Raw genomic sequence first — 15,104 nt, forward strand, 5'->3', positions numbered from 1 at the left:
ACAAATTGGTAGTTGATACCAATACTATCCAATAGAAAATGCTCATAAGGTGAAAACAGAAAAAAAAATTCAAATTATTACGAGAGTCATGGAATAATTCCGATAAAAAAACGACGATTGAATATTGTGAATAATTGAAACCGAAAAAAAATCAAATAATAAAATGAATACAAAAGTATAGAAATGTTTACATCCACCAAATATGGTTGTGAATCGTTCGCGTCAATAAATTTTGGCGCCATTTTCATCTGGTAACACTATCAACAAATGAGAGTGCCGATGTGCGTTTCGATGAATATATACACAATGATATCTCGATTCAGTGTGCAGCGCCTCAACTCTCAAGTTCAAGAAAACACATATTGAATGTCTCAATATGCATAATATTGTACATTGGCATTAGTATGAGTGTGCTACGATTGATTGTACGCGTATCATAACAGTCGATGTGTATATGTATGTGTATTAGACCGTATTACTTGGCATTGGTGTGCGTGATCGATGAGTCGAATGCCGTGTATGTGTATATATGTGTATGTCGAATGTGTGAGTGTGTCAACGCATATTCTATCGTTTGGCGATAGACTGATGTCAATGCTGTATATTGTACCACTACATATGCACCCAAACCAATTCCAACAATGGACATTCTGGTACAATAGTAGTACAGTCACACGCCGTGTATTTTGTAAAAGGGAAACAGAGATATTCGGCTAAATAATTGATTGGCAAGATAGAGACGGCCGACGCACATATCGTTGGTTCGTTCGTTTGTTCGTATTTACCCGATATATCAATCGTCGTCTTGGTAGTTGTTTGGTTTTGACTTATGCGCGCGTATTATACACACGTTCTCACTGCTTTCTCGATCCTTAAACATCATCAAAGTGTGGTATGTTCGTGTCTCGTACATTATTACATGAACAATATTAAATTCAACAACAGCGCGAGCATTGGTCAATGCGTACGTAGTTGTGTGTGAAGACAAACTTTTATTTCCAAACGGAACAGTGTTTTAGTTTCCTCTCTTCAATTACACACCGATATTCAAATATACCAAAAAAAAAAACAACCTAAGCGAAGAGAAAAAGTTTTTGTTGTTCTTCTTCGTTCATTTTATTTTGTCAAAAATCGAGAAATCACGTTTATTTGAAGCCTACAGGCATCCGTCAATAAATCGTGTTTATTCAAAGAAATATTATCAAATAATAGCACGCATAAAATTCGGTTCTGTGCTGTACAATAAATTAATAACAAGAAATTATCATCGTTAGCCGAATAACAAAAAAAAAGTATAAAATTAAAATTAATAAGACAAATTTCGTTTCGCACATTTGAATAAAATCAAAAACAAATTATTATTTTTTTAACAAGAAAACTGCACGAGTGTGAAAGCAAAGCGATAGCTCATTTTAATTTTTCGGTATTTTCACGAGGTTTTTTCATTTCATTCAATTTTATTTACGTTATTCGTTAGCATTTCCAACAACACAATATTTTATCGGCACATCGGGGCATTTGTGAAGTGCTGAACAGAAACAGAAGTTAAGACATTCTGCCACAAAGACAGATTCAACAGCGAAAACAAACAAAAGCAATTTTGCGCGAGAATTTAAAAAGACAGCTCGATTACTAAATCGAATTCAATTCCAAGCGAAAGAAGAAGTGGAAAAAACGCCGAATTCATCACACAAAAATGGAGAAAAGAATAGAATTGGAAAAACGCGGCCGACCAGCAAATCAGGTCAGTATTGTTCATTCCCATTTACTCTTAGCACAATATTTATTTATTTTTTTCGTTGGTTTTCAATTTTTCGTTTTTTTCTTTTTCAAATTCTCTCGTAAGTGTGTGTGTGTATGTGTGTGCGTTCAAGAAAAATGAAGATGGTTAGTGGATGAGTTTTTCTAAGTTTTAAGAAAGTTTCAATTTTTGTCATTGTGCGGTGGTGGCGGTGGCCGTTGTACACTTTATTGGCCGTCAATCAGCATGTTAGTTGTTTCTTATCCATTTCAAATAATTTCGTAATGAATTTCGGAAATTTGTAAAAGCAATTTCGTCGCATAAACGAAAAAGAAGCAGCAGGAAAAAACACTCACACACATACATACATATACATGCACATACACATACATATAGAGCATAGTGCGAGCGCCGCATATTCCGTCTCGTCATATATTTTTTCTCTTTTTTGGTTATTTGATACATTTTCATGTTTTGTTACATGCCCATTTGCCTTAAATTTTGTTGTGATTAACCTGTGTATAAATTAAGTTACACATTTATTTTTCTTTATTTCGTTTATTCGTTCGTTCCTTGGTTCGTTAAGTTCGTTTCGTTCGTTTGAAAATATCTCACTTACATTGCAAATGCAAATTACACATACATACATAAAAGAAGATCGCAGCAGCAGCAGCAGCATAGAGTGTATTAGTGTGTGACTGAATCCCTCGTGTATACATTGCATACAGAGGTAGTATGTGTGTCAATACAGTGCACAATATTTGGAGTGAAAATTGCCTCCATAATAACTTCAAATATCTATATATCTATAGAATAAAGATAGTCAGATGTATATTCATATCCAGTTTTGGTTATATTTCAAATAAATTTTTCCTGAAAGAAACAAAAAAAAATATATTTCCAACAACAACGTGAAAATTGCTTCGATTGACGGTTTCCACCGTATCAATGCTTTAAAACACACACAAAAGTGGCGGTGCGCGCGATGACGACAACAACAAAAATTACGTTACACTCTCTCCCTCTCTGTCTCCCTTTGTACATTTATCTCACTTTTGTTCAACTCGTTGCTCACGCAAGCACATTAGTGCGTCGTTTGATGACAATCTTTGGCGCTCATATGAACTACGGCAATCGCATACAGCAATAAAATAAAAATTAACCGGCGCTATTTGTTTTTTACAGCTAAAAATTCTCCAGAGAAATATAATGTTTTCGAAACAAAAAATCCAAATGTACACTGTACATAGTTTTTGTGGATATGAATCTAATTTTTGCAGTAATTTTATTCATTTGTTAAATTTTAATGTTTACGCGTATTTCGAAGACCAGTTTTTCATTGTGCCGTGGCTACTATGATCGTGTTTTTTTGCGTATCTCACTATGTGTACGCATACTAATGTAATTCATTTTGAATTTTTGTGTATGTAATTTTTACGCTGTGTCGCTCTCTCTCTTTCTTTCATCCAACATGCTTGCCATTTCTTCAAGTATTTTGACGCGGTCTGCGTGTATTTTCAATAAATCTGCTTCCGTACACACAACGTTTTTTGCTTCTTCTCCTGTATTCTGCGTAAACCGCACCAATTGCTAATACTGATTCACTTGGACACCGTGTGTGAGAGTAATCACACATAAACGTGGCCGCCGACTTCACACAATTTGATTATCAGTTTCACTGCTGTTTTAACTAAACATAATTGATTGTCTTGATAATTTGGAAACGTTTTGTACTGTAAACACCTTGTTCTCATTTATATGAATAAATATGGCGAATTGTGATGCGTTTGAGTGCAGTTTTAAGCACCGTACCATTCGAAAAGTCAAAGAAATTGATTCATAACAATCATCAATGACCGACATGAATGTTAAAAACCATCCGAAATGAAAATTCTATCAAAAAAAGGTGGTAAAAAAGATGGCTACTTGTTTCTTAGCTGGCTTAAATCAATCAATAAAAATCACATAAAAACAATCAAACATTAACACAAAATAACAAACAAGAAACGATGAAAAGTAATGCCCTTAGTAAATGTTTGCTGCAAAAAAAAGAAACGATTCAAATTCACACATATATATGCATATAGGTACACTCAACCAGTAGCAGTCACTATCGCATTGCTTCTGTAATGAGAGATAGTCGAATGCGCGACCGTTGAAGAGTGAGAAAAATAGAAGACGATGGAACTGATAAATTTTCAGCACTCATAACGGAGTATGAAACACCAAAATACAGAGATACATGTGAATAAATTTTGTATAGACATTTTGCTCGGAAACGTGTTTCTTCTCTGCGAATACATTGCACCATAGAATGCAATCTACACACGGTGAAGATATCACACACTTACACACTCGCTGCATTTAGTTCGCAATCATTTTTGATTCCAAAAATTGATGGATCATAGTGCAATTTCTGCGTCCCCAGTCTAAATGATTATATTTAGAAAATTTCCCCGTATATTTGCAGAGGCTTTGTCTGAATTTACAAGGTAAAAAACAAATGCACGCGCTTGAATGGTGACAAGTTACTTTTAAAATGACGCCTAACAACTATTCATATCATTTCATTATGTCATCCAAATCAATAGAATTTCAATACAATATTAAAAGAAAGAAATATACAAGCAATTTTGAGATCGTCCAACATTTAACAAATATCTAATATTTTCGAATTTCCTTAAAAAGAGCTCTACATCCGAATGCCAACTGATTGTTTTTTTTCAATTATAAATATTATGGGTACGATGCAGTTTAACCACATAATAATAATTAGCACAAGTGGTGAAACATTCGCCCAAATATAGATCGAATATGGTGATATCGTTGATTGCACGATATCACACGTTCTAACCATGTGCCCAACGTATGTATACATAATATTTTCTTGTTCATTTCACATTCTGTATAAGCAAATCATACGTGATTATATACACAAATTATTTATATTTATTACATTATCCATATAATTACATGTAAAAAAAAGAAATGAAGAATGCGCGCCATTGTGTGCACGATAGGGAAATGTCAATATTTTGCATCGTGTGCGATGTATAAAACGTTTTTGTCGTTCTCATAAATATACACAAAAGCCATTTCCATATTGCTTTGAAATTCACATGAAATCTTCTGTTGATAGAATTTGTTGATTGTGAAAACTATAACACACGGCCCCACGACACATACGAAACTATGATGTAACAACAAAAGGACAACAGTCATAACACATGCAAAAAAAATTCATTATGGATAATCTACACCCACACATACACACGCACTTTCATCATTCGCTTTTTCATTTCGTTCAACAATGATTGAAAACAAATTGAATCATTTTATATATTTTTTATTCGGCGACCATTGAATTTTCCTTTTGGTTTGCCAGTTTATGATGCAAAAAAATGATGTTCTTTTTTTAGTATCGCATACCAGGGGATAAATTGAGAAACGGTATTTGTGTGAGCAGATAATGATAGTTTTTCTTAAACGATAGAGAGGAAAATTTGTAGACTACTGTCCTAGTTCCAGTAACTGTTATCCTATTACTCTGTACCAATCGCCATTGATGTTTGTAATTGAATAGAAGCCATGAAAGATGCCATTGGCTTTCAGCGGCGAGAACCGCATATCAATACGTAGTAAAGCCGCATTGGCATTGCCAATTATAATTATGTCGAAATGATTTTTTTTTGCTGCTAACAAAATGGACTCAATGCAATTATTGTTCTCTGTCGTAGTCCATATCTTTTGCTTTTTTAATTGAGTGCAAGTATGACCATAAACAATGGCAAAAGCTAAAATACATATATCTTTTGAACTCCTGCCGTATATTGTTTACCGCTGGAAACTTACTCTTAGTTTCAAACGCATGAGTAGTGTTACCACATTGCACGAGAGAATAGAGAAAATGAAAAAAAAAAAGAAGAAAGTGTTGATTTAACGGTAGGTTTGTTTGTATGTTTGACTATTTTTGCGCCATAATTTGTACAATGGTAGCTGATGTGTATTTATATGCATTGGTATGCGTTGATACTGTACATATGGTTGAAACAGTTCACACACTCACAAATATCGACCGTGAAAACGAAACCAATAAACACATTGTAAACAAGAAAAAAAAAATTCTATATGCGTGTGTGTATTGAATTGTCGTATTGGTTTGGTTTTTTGTTGTTGTTGTATATATTGGTTGCATTGTATATGCGTCGGTAATACGAAGTGAGCGCTTAAATGCAACGGACTTTGGATGAAATGTGTCGGTTGTAATTGATAAAATTCACACACATCGACACATACATAGACAAAAACATGTGACGCATTCAAATGATGCTCGAAAATGACAAACATATGCATTGCATTTGTGATCTAGATATTAATTCAATTCATATGCAGCATTTTGATCGATAATATGATACCGATGATATTTTATTGTTATGCTTATTTTATTTTTTATAATTTCAGATTACCGAGCTGAATTTAGATAACTGTCGTAGTACAAATATCGTTGGTCTTACCGATGAGTTCACAGCATTAGAATCATTGAGTTTGATTAATGTTGGTTTGACGTCATTAAAAGGTTTTCCAAAATTACCAAATTTGAAAAAATTGGAATTATCCGACAACAGGTAAATTTATCATTTTCAAAAATGTAGTTTCATCGATTTTATTCCGGCCATCTTTCACCGAACGATTTTTTTGTTTTGTTTGTTCCATTTTAGAATTTCAAATGGTTTGAACAATTTAAGTGCTAGCACAAAACTGACACATTTGAATTTATCGGGAAATAAAATCAAAGACTTGGAAGAATTAAAACCATTGGATAATTTCAAGGAGCTCGAAGTGCTAGATTTGTTCAATAATGAGGCAACCACAATCGATTCATATCGACAGAAAATTTTCGCCATGATTCCGTCACTTGTCTATTTGGATGGATTTGATGTAAACGATGTTGAAGCTGTTTCCGATGGCGAAGACGATGAAGAGGTCAACGGAAATGATTCCGATGAAGATGGCGTCGAAGGTAAGCATTTTCATCATTATATTCAATTGTCTTTGCATCATACACCCACACACACACCATATAAATCTCCCAAGCGGAATATCATTGAAATTGTCCGCATTAAAATAATACGCAATTTTGCGGTCAATAATCACCAACACCCATCACAACTCAACATATATAGATTTCATTGTACACTTCTATCTCATCTCAAGTCAAATTATTAAGTAATTGTCAAAAAAAAAACAAAAATAATTGAATTTTTCTCTGAAGATAAACAATGAAATCGAAATTTTCCAGACTATTCGAAGCCGTTTTGTATAAATGGCCTGGAAATTGATTTAACTGAACTAGAATTATACGAAAAAGAATTAGTCGAAAAGCGAAAACAACGGACCGAAATGAATCCATCAACAGCGGAAACATCGACAACGTCAAACGACAATGCAACTGTTGATGAAATCGATGAATATTTAGATCGATTGGCGCTCGATCTTCGAGCCAACAACGATGAATCCATATCAACAAACCGCCAACCAAGCGATAATAATTTAGAAAAATCACTTCCAAGTGGATCGAAATCATGTTCAGAATCAAATCAATCTAGTCATACCACAGATAATAACGTGGCCACCGTTGTGTCAAATAAAAATGCCGCACAAATTTCAACACCATTTCCATTGTTGCTGTTTGGCTTCTTGAGCATCCTAGCAATCGTGAATTCAATCCATTGTAAGAATGCGCTTGAACAAAATTCCATTTTCAAATTACAAATTCACACATCGATATATCTTCACATTATATTCGAACAAACACAAAATATTTAACATATGTTTTCTTGTATGTTTCTTTCTTTTATCTTTTTGTTTGCTGAAATTTCAGTTTCAAAAAATGCGAATGGTAAGTTTCTTCAATACACCACACCACGAACGTACCATAAAAAACTAAAATAAACGTAAAATGAATCGATTAAAATTTAAGCATAAACAAAATGTCTAAAACACAAAACCGACGTATACGCCGAAAATTTCGATTTTTTTTGTTTAATCATAAACGTCAGAGAACACAAAACACTCAACCACATTCCAACATTATACGAAATGTACATCGTTTTGAATTTGGTTTTTCTTTCTCTGCATTCTCGTTTTCCACAGAAGGCGAAGACGATGACGATCCAGAGGAATTCGACGACGACGATGAAAGTGAAGAAAATGGCGGTAGGTTAATAATTTTTTTTTAAGTTGTTGGCGAAAAAAAAAACAATTTAACGAACATTTGTATTCGAAAGAGTTTGAATTTCGAAATTGCATTTGCATTTAAAAGGTTAAAGCAACTAATTTTTGAATTAAAATCAGGTTTGGCCGATGTTTATAACGATGACCTCGAAAATGATGACAATGATGATGACTTTGAAGCTGACGAAAATGAAGACTCTGATGGAGATTCCGATTTGGCCGAAGAAGAAGAAGGTGAAGACGAAGGTATAATAACAATTTTTTATGGAAATGTATCACTTGAGAATTTTCAAACGAAATGGCCAGAGCTGTTAGAGGCACCACTGAGATGTGGCCACTTTTCTTATGCTGCTTTTTCTTGTATTCACGTTTGTGGCACTTGAAAAATTTGATGGAATAAGTGCGGTTACTCTACTCCGATGCCAATAAAAGACCTGGAAATAGCCAATAATGAAAAATGTAAATGTTTCATTCGATTCATGTCAATTATTTTCATTGCAGAAGAATCACCAGCTCGGGGAACCAAAAGAAAGCATGAAGGCGAAGAAGACGACAACGATGGTTAATTCATTTGAAAATACGATCGTATCTATTCTTTTTACACAATGATACACACAATTTAACAATTATAACTCTAAAAAAAGAAGAAAAAAAAATGATGAAAAAACCCTACACCCATATAAATAAATATTAACACACATGAAAACAGAACAGATTACAAAAAAACACAGAGAGAGAAAATTCAAAGTGAACAGTAAAACACATCTGTATAATTTAAGTAAAAAAAATAATTAAAAATAAGTAAAAGGTCCAACTGTGGAAAATTATGAAGAGAAAACAAACAAACAAAAATCAAGAAATTAAATTTAACTGTAACGGAATCAAAAGTTGCCTGGTCGAATGTACTGTTAGGTTTTTCTTTTCTTTTCTCATCATTTTTTCTTTTTTTTTTTGCAAAATGGCATTTGTTTATCGTTGATTTCAGTCTCTTCCTCTTGGTTGTGTGTGTATGATTTAAAAAAAAACCAATAAAAAATCAGGATTTTCCGAAATCATTTTCAACGGATTCATTTTACCCATCTTCAATGCTAAAGAAAAAGAAATTGTGTCGTCGTTAGTTAAGTCTACAAAAAATATCGACTATTTGTTTACAATTGCAAAGTTCTATTCAATGCGCGGAAAATTTATTGCATGTGCATTACTTAAAATATTTTATTAAAAGAAAAGCAGCAACAACAACAACAACAGCAAAACAAGAAACATCATTCTACTCTCTCTTTTAAAAGATGATCCATATTGTTTGGAAAAACCATAAAAAAAATATTTTATTGTTAACATTAAATAATCGAGCAATAAATAAAACAACCATCGCATGAGCGCAACAATGTAGCAAAACGACAACAACAAACATACAAACATACAACCATACCATTGGCGAGAATTTGGCATCTTACAAAAGTGTGCAAAATTCCGCCACAAATGAATGTAAAACGCGTTATTCTAAAATGAAAAAAAAAAAAATAATTAAAAAAAGTGAAATGAAAGAGGAAAAAACAAAATCAAGTTAAAATACAAATTAAGCGCCGTAGTATTTTTCTAAGATTTATATATTTAAAAAAGAACATACAAAAGAATAGAAGAAAAAACACTTTGATCACAAAAAAGGTTCATATGACGGGATATGGATTACATGAGAGTGAACAACACACGTGTTATTTGAATGTGAAAACGTTTGAATTTAAAGAAAAAACTAGATTGATAAAAAATGGAAAATTAAATAAAAAAAATGACAAAGCGACCATAGTTGAGCTTGAGAACGAAAGAGATCTATTAAGAGCCGGAGAATGAAAACAACAAAACATCAAATGTCCATTCTCACGTTTGTTTGTGGTGTCCATCACATATTTTGTCACAATTTTCCTAATTTAATCGGTAAAATCAAAGCGAATAAAAAACATTCAATACTTTTCTTCATAAGCAGACCACAAACAAACAAAATAAATAACGAAACAGTCAGGCAAACAAGAAATAAACACATTAGAATAAACTGCAAATAATTATCTAGGCATTCAAAAGAGGAAAAAAAATGGAAACAAAATGTTAAATTCAATATTATTATCATTATTATTATAACTATAATTATTCATCTAATTTTTTTTAAATTAATTTTCAACGTTATTTCATACGAATGAGGAGAACAAAACAATTTTTTTTATAAAAGTGGAAAAAATCAAACAATATCAATTAATTTCTATGGAAATTCGCTACATTCATTTCATTGACAGCAAAAATTACACGCAGATGTTTTCATGTTCAATGTAACAAAACAAAAAAAAAACACTTCATCCACTGTCACACTTGAGCTACTTCAATTGACCAGACATTTTTTTTATTGTTCAAACTTTTTTTTCCAAAGTGGACACACAGGCAAACATCATGAACATTTATATTATTTAAAAAAAGGAATAAATAAAAAACGAAGTTCACAATAAAAAATAATATGATTGGACATTTTTTATTTATAGATATCTCATTCGAAATATATGATTTTGGATATTTTGAATTTTGTTGAGCTTGAAAAGGAAAGTGAAGTTGGAGCTTTAAAACAACAACATTTTAAATGCTTATTACCACCTTTGGTTTTGGCAACCATCACAAATTTGATCTAATTGATCAAACAACAAACAAAACAATTTAATTATGACATTTTGATGGTGTTCGCTTTTAATTCGCATATATTGTATATGATTTCGATTTTTTTCAAATTCATTCATTTGGCATTTAAAATGTTGCTTTAAATCACAAAATAGAAAGGTCAACTTGCTGATGATGGGTAATTTTGAGTATAGAGCTTTTTTTGAAGGACTCCCTTTGTCTGAGACCAAATGATCCCTAGATGTTTCGGAATTTTTGAAATTAACCCCGTTCCTTGGTGGTGTTTGGCTTCGTTCGTTCGTATAAATTTGAAAATAGGTTTTTACAAATATTTCAACAAATGTTCGACTAGTATATTGTATAGTGATGTAAGCAATTTTTCTACTTTTCAATTTTTTGGTAAATCATAAAAGAAGCTATACTTCCTCGATCCAGAGAGAGAATAGAATAAAAGAGAAAAGTGACCGCCCGATTAAATATTGGATGAACTGCGTCACAGGTTGTATATAAATGCAATGGTCAAATGGAAGTTCTCAATTGATCAGACTTGAAAAGGAAAGTGAAATTGAGCAAATTTATTAATCTAGGTCTAGGTAAATTATTAAATTATCTAATCTAGGAATAGATATTAAATTTATTTTTTCAAGTAGAATAGAAATGATTTATTTCATTTGATTGTTCGTCTTCAACGATTAATTTGATATTATTACATCACATTTCTGCATTTATTCAAAATACCGTGCATTTTAAACGAAATCCATTCGCAAAAAAAATAAAAAACATTTTCAACAGTTTTTACAATTTTTTTATATACGATTTACATTTGAAGTTATTTTATATGTGCTTGTATGTGAATACAACGTTAACTCACATCACACAGACATAACACGGTAGGCATACGCAAACATATGCAAAACACACATGCCGCACATTCACATACGCGCACCCGTACATTCACACATATATACGTGTTTGGTGTTATCGCACGTGTAGACATTGACAGAACCATAAAGCAGAGTGAGACTAACGCCGAAGTACATTGAATTTTAGCATTTTGTAATTATTTGTTGGAAATTATAGAAAAATTTAAAAATTTAAACGTTTAGACAATTTTGAAAATCCAGAAAATGAACAGACCAAGCACCTCATCAAACTCGTACGTAAATATGTCCTGGGGATTCTTTTTTATTTCATTTAAATAATTAATGCAACAACAATTTTCTGCACAAAATACTATATTTTAAAAAATTAAAGAGAGAAAATGGTATTTACACAAACCAAATTGAATTATCTTCCCAAAAAGAAATGAATGAAAAATCGAATTTTTATATATTTTTTTTATTTACAGTTTCCGATACGAATACGTAACATAAAATTGCGCCCTTGAATTTTAAATTCATTTTTACAGGGAAAAAAGTTAAAAAATTAATTAAATTGTTTTTTTTCATTTCTAGCAAAAAATCCAAGCCTTTGCCAAGGCAGTATCGTCACAATAGTTCATCGGACGATGATGAATCCGAATCGGAAAACGCTCGAGAGAGGCCAAAAATAAACAATGTTGCCGGTATGATGTTGTTTTTCGAATTTTTCACAGCAATTTATCGAATTCAAGGCTAACTTGCAAATATATAATTGTCACCTGGTTGGATTGCAGCCACTTTTCAATTGAAAAAAAAAATTTAAAAAAAAACTTTTCAACAATAACGAGTTATTTCAATTCGTATAAGTTTACTTTGAATGAAATTGAAAGAATAATTTTGAGCACGAATTGATTTTTAAGTCTTTGTTCGCGACATTCATTTCAATAGTTCGACATTATTAAATACAGTACGAACATGAATTTCTATCCACAGAAGAATGACTTTTTTGAATTATTGAAATTTAAAAACCATCGATGGATTTTCAAGATTGACCCCCTTCAAACGGAATAGCTTCATAATTTATAGCTATTTATATGATATCATTTCCATTTTATCTCTTTACTCGAATTTAAATCCAAAATCAATTTGGACTATTTGATTATCCGAATTGGAGCACGAAATTAATTATTATTAAAAACTTCAACTCTTCTTCTTCTTCTTCTAAACTTAAAAGAAATTCGTTGAAGCGAACAAAAAATGGGATAGAACACTAAAACATCGTAGCTCACATTTTTCGGACATAGTGTCATGTCTTTAATTTCAAAAATTAATATCCAAAAAATGGTGCCAATTGAAAAGTGTCTGAATCAGTGACACGGGATATTTATACAATTTGCAATGATTATAAAAGCCTGAATTAACCATCAATCAACTCAACAACGACGATCGGCAATCAACATGGCAACTTTAAGTGAACAACCTATTAAGTGGCATCCAACGATGGTTTGGCAAATTAATATTTTATTTTTATTTTTAAATCAATTTATTTCACAGAATATTAAAAATGTGTCTTTTTTCTTAGGTAACAAAAGGAAAACAGCAGATGAAGTGGATCAATATGCACACAGTTATCTGTATACTCCAAACGAATTGGGAATGATTTATGGAAAATCGTCTATCACTTAAACTCGCTTTTAAATTCAATCCGTCGAAAAAAAAATTCAAAACAAATTTACACCTCAATCAACTGTGTTGTTTCAACACATCGCTTTGCGCTCCACCGTAAAGTTGATAGATTAAGACATTAATGTGCGGAGGGGTAAAATTTTTGTTTTGGTCATCAATTTTGCCAGAAATGTACACTAGATAAAATGGAAAATTACCCCCAACCCCCTCCGAGCTCTCAATTCTTTCAGAAAAACACTTCGATAATCAAATTGAAGAACAAATTATTGAAAAGCAGTTAATCACTGGAAAAAGGTCTAGGTAATTTGGTTAGGTCTAGGCATAAAATAACGTTCGTTGTAAAAAAAAAAAACAAAAGAAAGAAACATTAGTCAAATTTTATTGTTTTCCTTGTGATTGACTAAGTGAATTGTTTAAATATTCTAGAATAATAATTCGACCAAAACATTCGTATAAATTACTTTGAATTCAATGAAATTGAAAGAATAATATTGAGCACGAATTAATTTTTAAGTTTTTCGTGAGAAACAGAATTTAGAATGATTGAAAAAAAGAAGAAGATTTTAACTCACCGAAATGTTTGCGCTAATTGAAAATTAATGAAAAAATTGATTTTTATTTAAATAAAATAGAAGAACGACATCGATTGAGAGAACCACAACCGTCAACATCGGGAACATCATCAAATCGACCAAGCAATCACAGACAAACACACTCTCGCAAAAGGCGAAGGTCTTCGTCGTCATCATCGTCATCATCAACAACAACAATAAGTTCATATACTTCGGATTCTGCATCGTCGTCAACATCATCGTCAACGACATCATCTTCATCGAATTCAGTAAATGACATCCATTTTTATGAGTACGGCTTTCGATTTCTGAATATTATTCACAAATTCTGTGTTTTAGGTTGAGAAATCGAGGCCATACTATGTCGATCCGGCAAGAGAAAAAGAACGAATTGAAAAAAACAGTCAATTAAATACTCAACCAACTCGCGCACAGAAGAAACGTAAACGATATGAAAAATACCTTCAACAGAAGCGCATGGAAAATGCAAATCGACCAACGCATCCAAATCAAATTCAAAATCGAAATCAAAGTCAACAGGCAGCGGAACCAAATCGAACTGCAGACGAAATGACCAATCAGCCTCAAATCATCATTCTTCCGGTTGGTGTTGATTTTTCATTTTTTTTTTGTTCTATTGAATGAAATACAAAGTTTCTATTTATTTATTTACTGTTTTAATTGAAACAGGTGCCACATCCAGCATATGCAATGCCAAATTATATGCAATCAATGCATATGCCTGAATTATTTCCGCCGAATGGTTTTCGTCCGCCAATGCCACCACCTATGCATGATCCACATTTTTATGGGCCACATATGCGACCGCCAATGCGACCATTTTACCGCGGTCGATTTATGGGCGCCAGACGACCATCTCAACGACGACCTTTCAAACGTCGATCATGAAACCAAATTTTACACTTTTTTCTACAACGAAATTTTTTTCTCGAGAATGGATGAATTTCAATCTCAAAACTATAAATGACTGAATCGATTTTCACATTTTTACGCATGACTCTTTTTTTTTCGTCTAAAATAAACATTATTTCAATTTCCATTTTTTTATTGTTCTGAATTAAATTCTATGCATTTATTTCGGAGATGAGAATTGAAAAAAAGAGAAAAAAAACAATATGGGTCGTTCATTACCTCTTCTTGTGCAAAAAAATCCGAGTAAAGTGAAAGAAGACGACAACAAAATTAATTATTATTTTTAGGTCAAATCGAATGAAAAAATATGCAAATCTTCCCAAAACATTTCAGGTCATCAACATTTTAAAAATATTTCGAAATTAACGATTATTATCATTGTAAATGTTTCATCAGCTTAATACGGAAAAAAATATTTATTTC

General features: G+C 32.1%; 2 protein-coding genes across 4 annotated transcripts; both read left to right on the top strand.

Moving 5' to 3' along the window:
- The first annotated feature begins 771 nt into the window (after window positions 1-771).
- Window positions 772-9,793, top strand: LOC116348502 (acidic leucine-rich nuclear phosphoprotein 32 family member A). Of its 3 annotated transcripts, none has more exons than XM_031779635.1 (9): window positions 772-892; window positions 1,478-1,744; window positions 6,203-6,366; window positions 6,460-6,761; window positions 7,041-7,472; window positions 7,623-7,640; window positions 7,895-7,957; window positions 8,096-8,221; window positions 8,477-9,793. In XM_031779635.1, exons 2-9 carry the CDS (start codon window positions 1,697-1,699, stop codon window positions 8,539-8,541), a joined length of 1,218 nt encoding a protein of 405 aa, XP_031635495.1. In that variant the 5' UTR covers window positions 772-892; window positions 1,478-1,696; the 3' UTR covers window positions 8,542-9,793. The 3 variants fall into 3 exon arrangements, with proteins under 3 accessions (XP_031635495.1, XP_031635420.1, XP_031635558.1); XM_031779560.1 differs by lacking the exon at window positions 772-892 and adding an exon at window positions 919-1,292; XM_031779698.1 differs by lacking the exons at window positions 772-892; window positions 7,041-7,472 and adding an exon at window positions 926-1,292.
- A 1,855-nt stretch (window positions 9,794-11,648) lies between these two features.
- Window positions 11,649-14,759, top strand: LOC116352278 (osteocalcin 2-like). Its single transcript, XM_031784763.1, has 5 exons — window positions 11,649-11,786; window positions 12,085-12,194; window positions 13,809-14,017; window positions 14,088-14,351; window positions 14,439-14,759. The coding sequence occupies exons 1-5, from the start codon at window positions 11,758-11,760 to the stop codon at window positions 14,655-14,657; spliced, it is 831 nt and encodes a 276-aa protein (XP_031640623.1). The 5' UTR covers window positions 11,649-11,757; the 3' UTR covers window positions 14,658-14,759.
- The last annotated feature ends 345 nt before the right edge of the window (window positions 14,760-15,104 follow it).

The sequence above is a fragment of the Contarinia nasturtii genome, unplaced genomic scaffold (genome assembly GCF_009176525.2).
Source record: "Contarinia nasturtii isolate CC-2019 unplaced genomic scaffold, AAFC_CNas_1.1 Cnas_scaffold_78, whole genome shotgun sequence".
Taxonomy (NCBI): Eukaryota; Metazoa; Arthropoda; class Insecta; order Diptera; family Cecidomyiidae; genus Contarinia; species Contarinia nasturtii.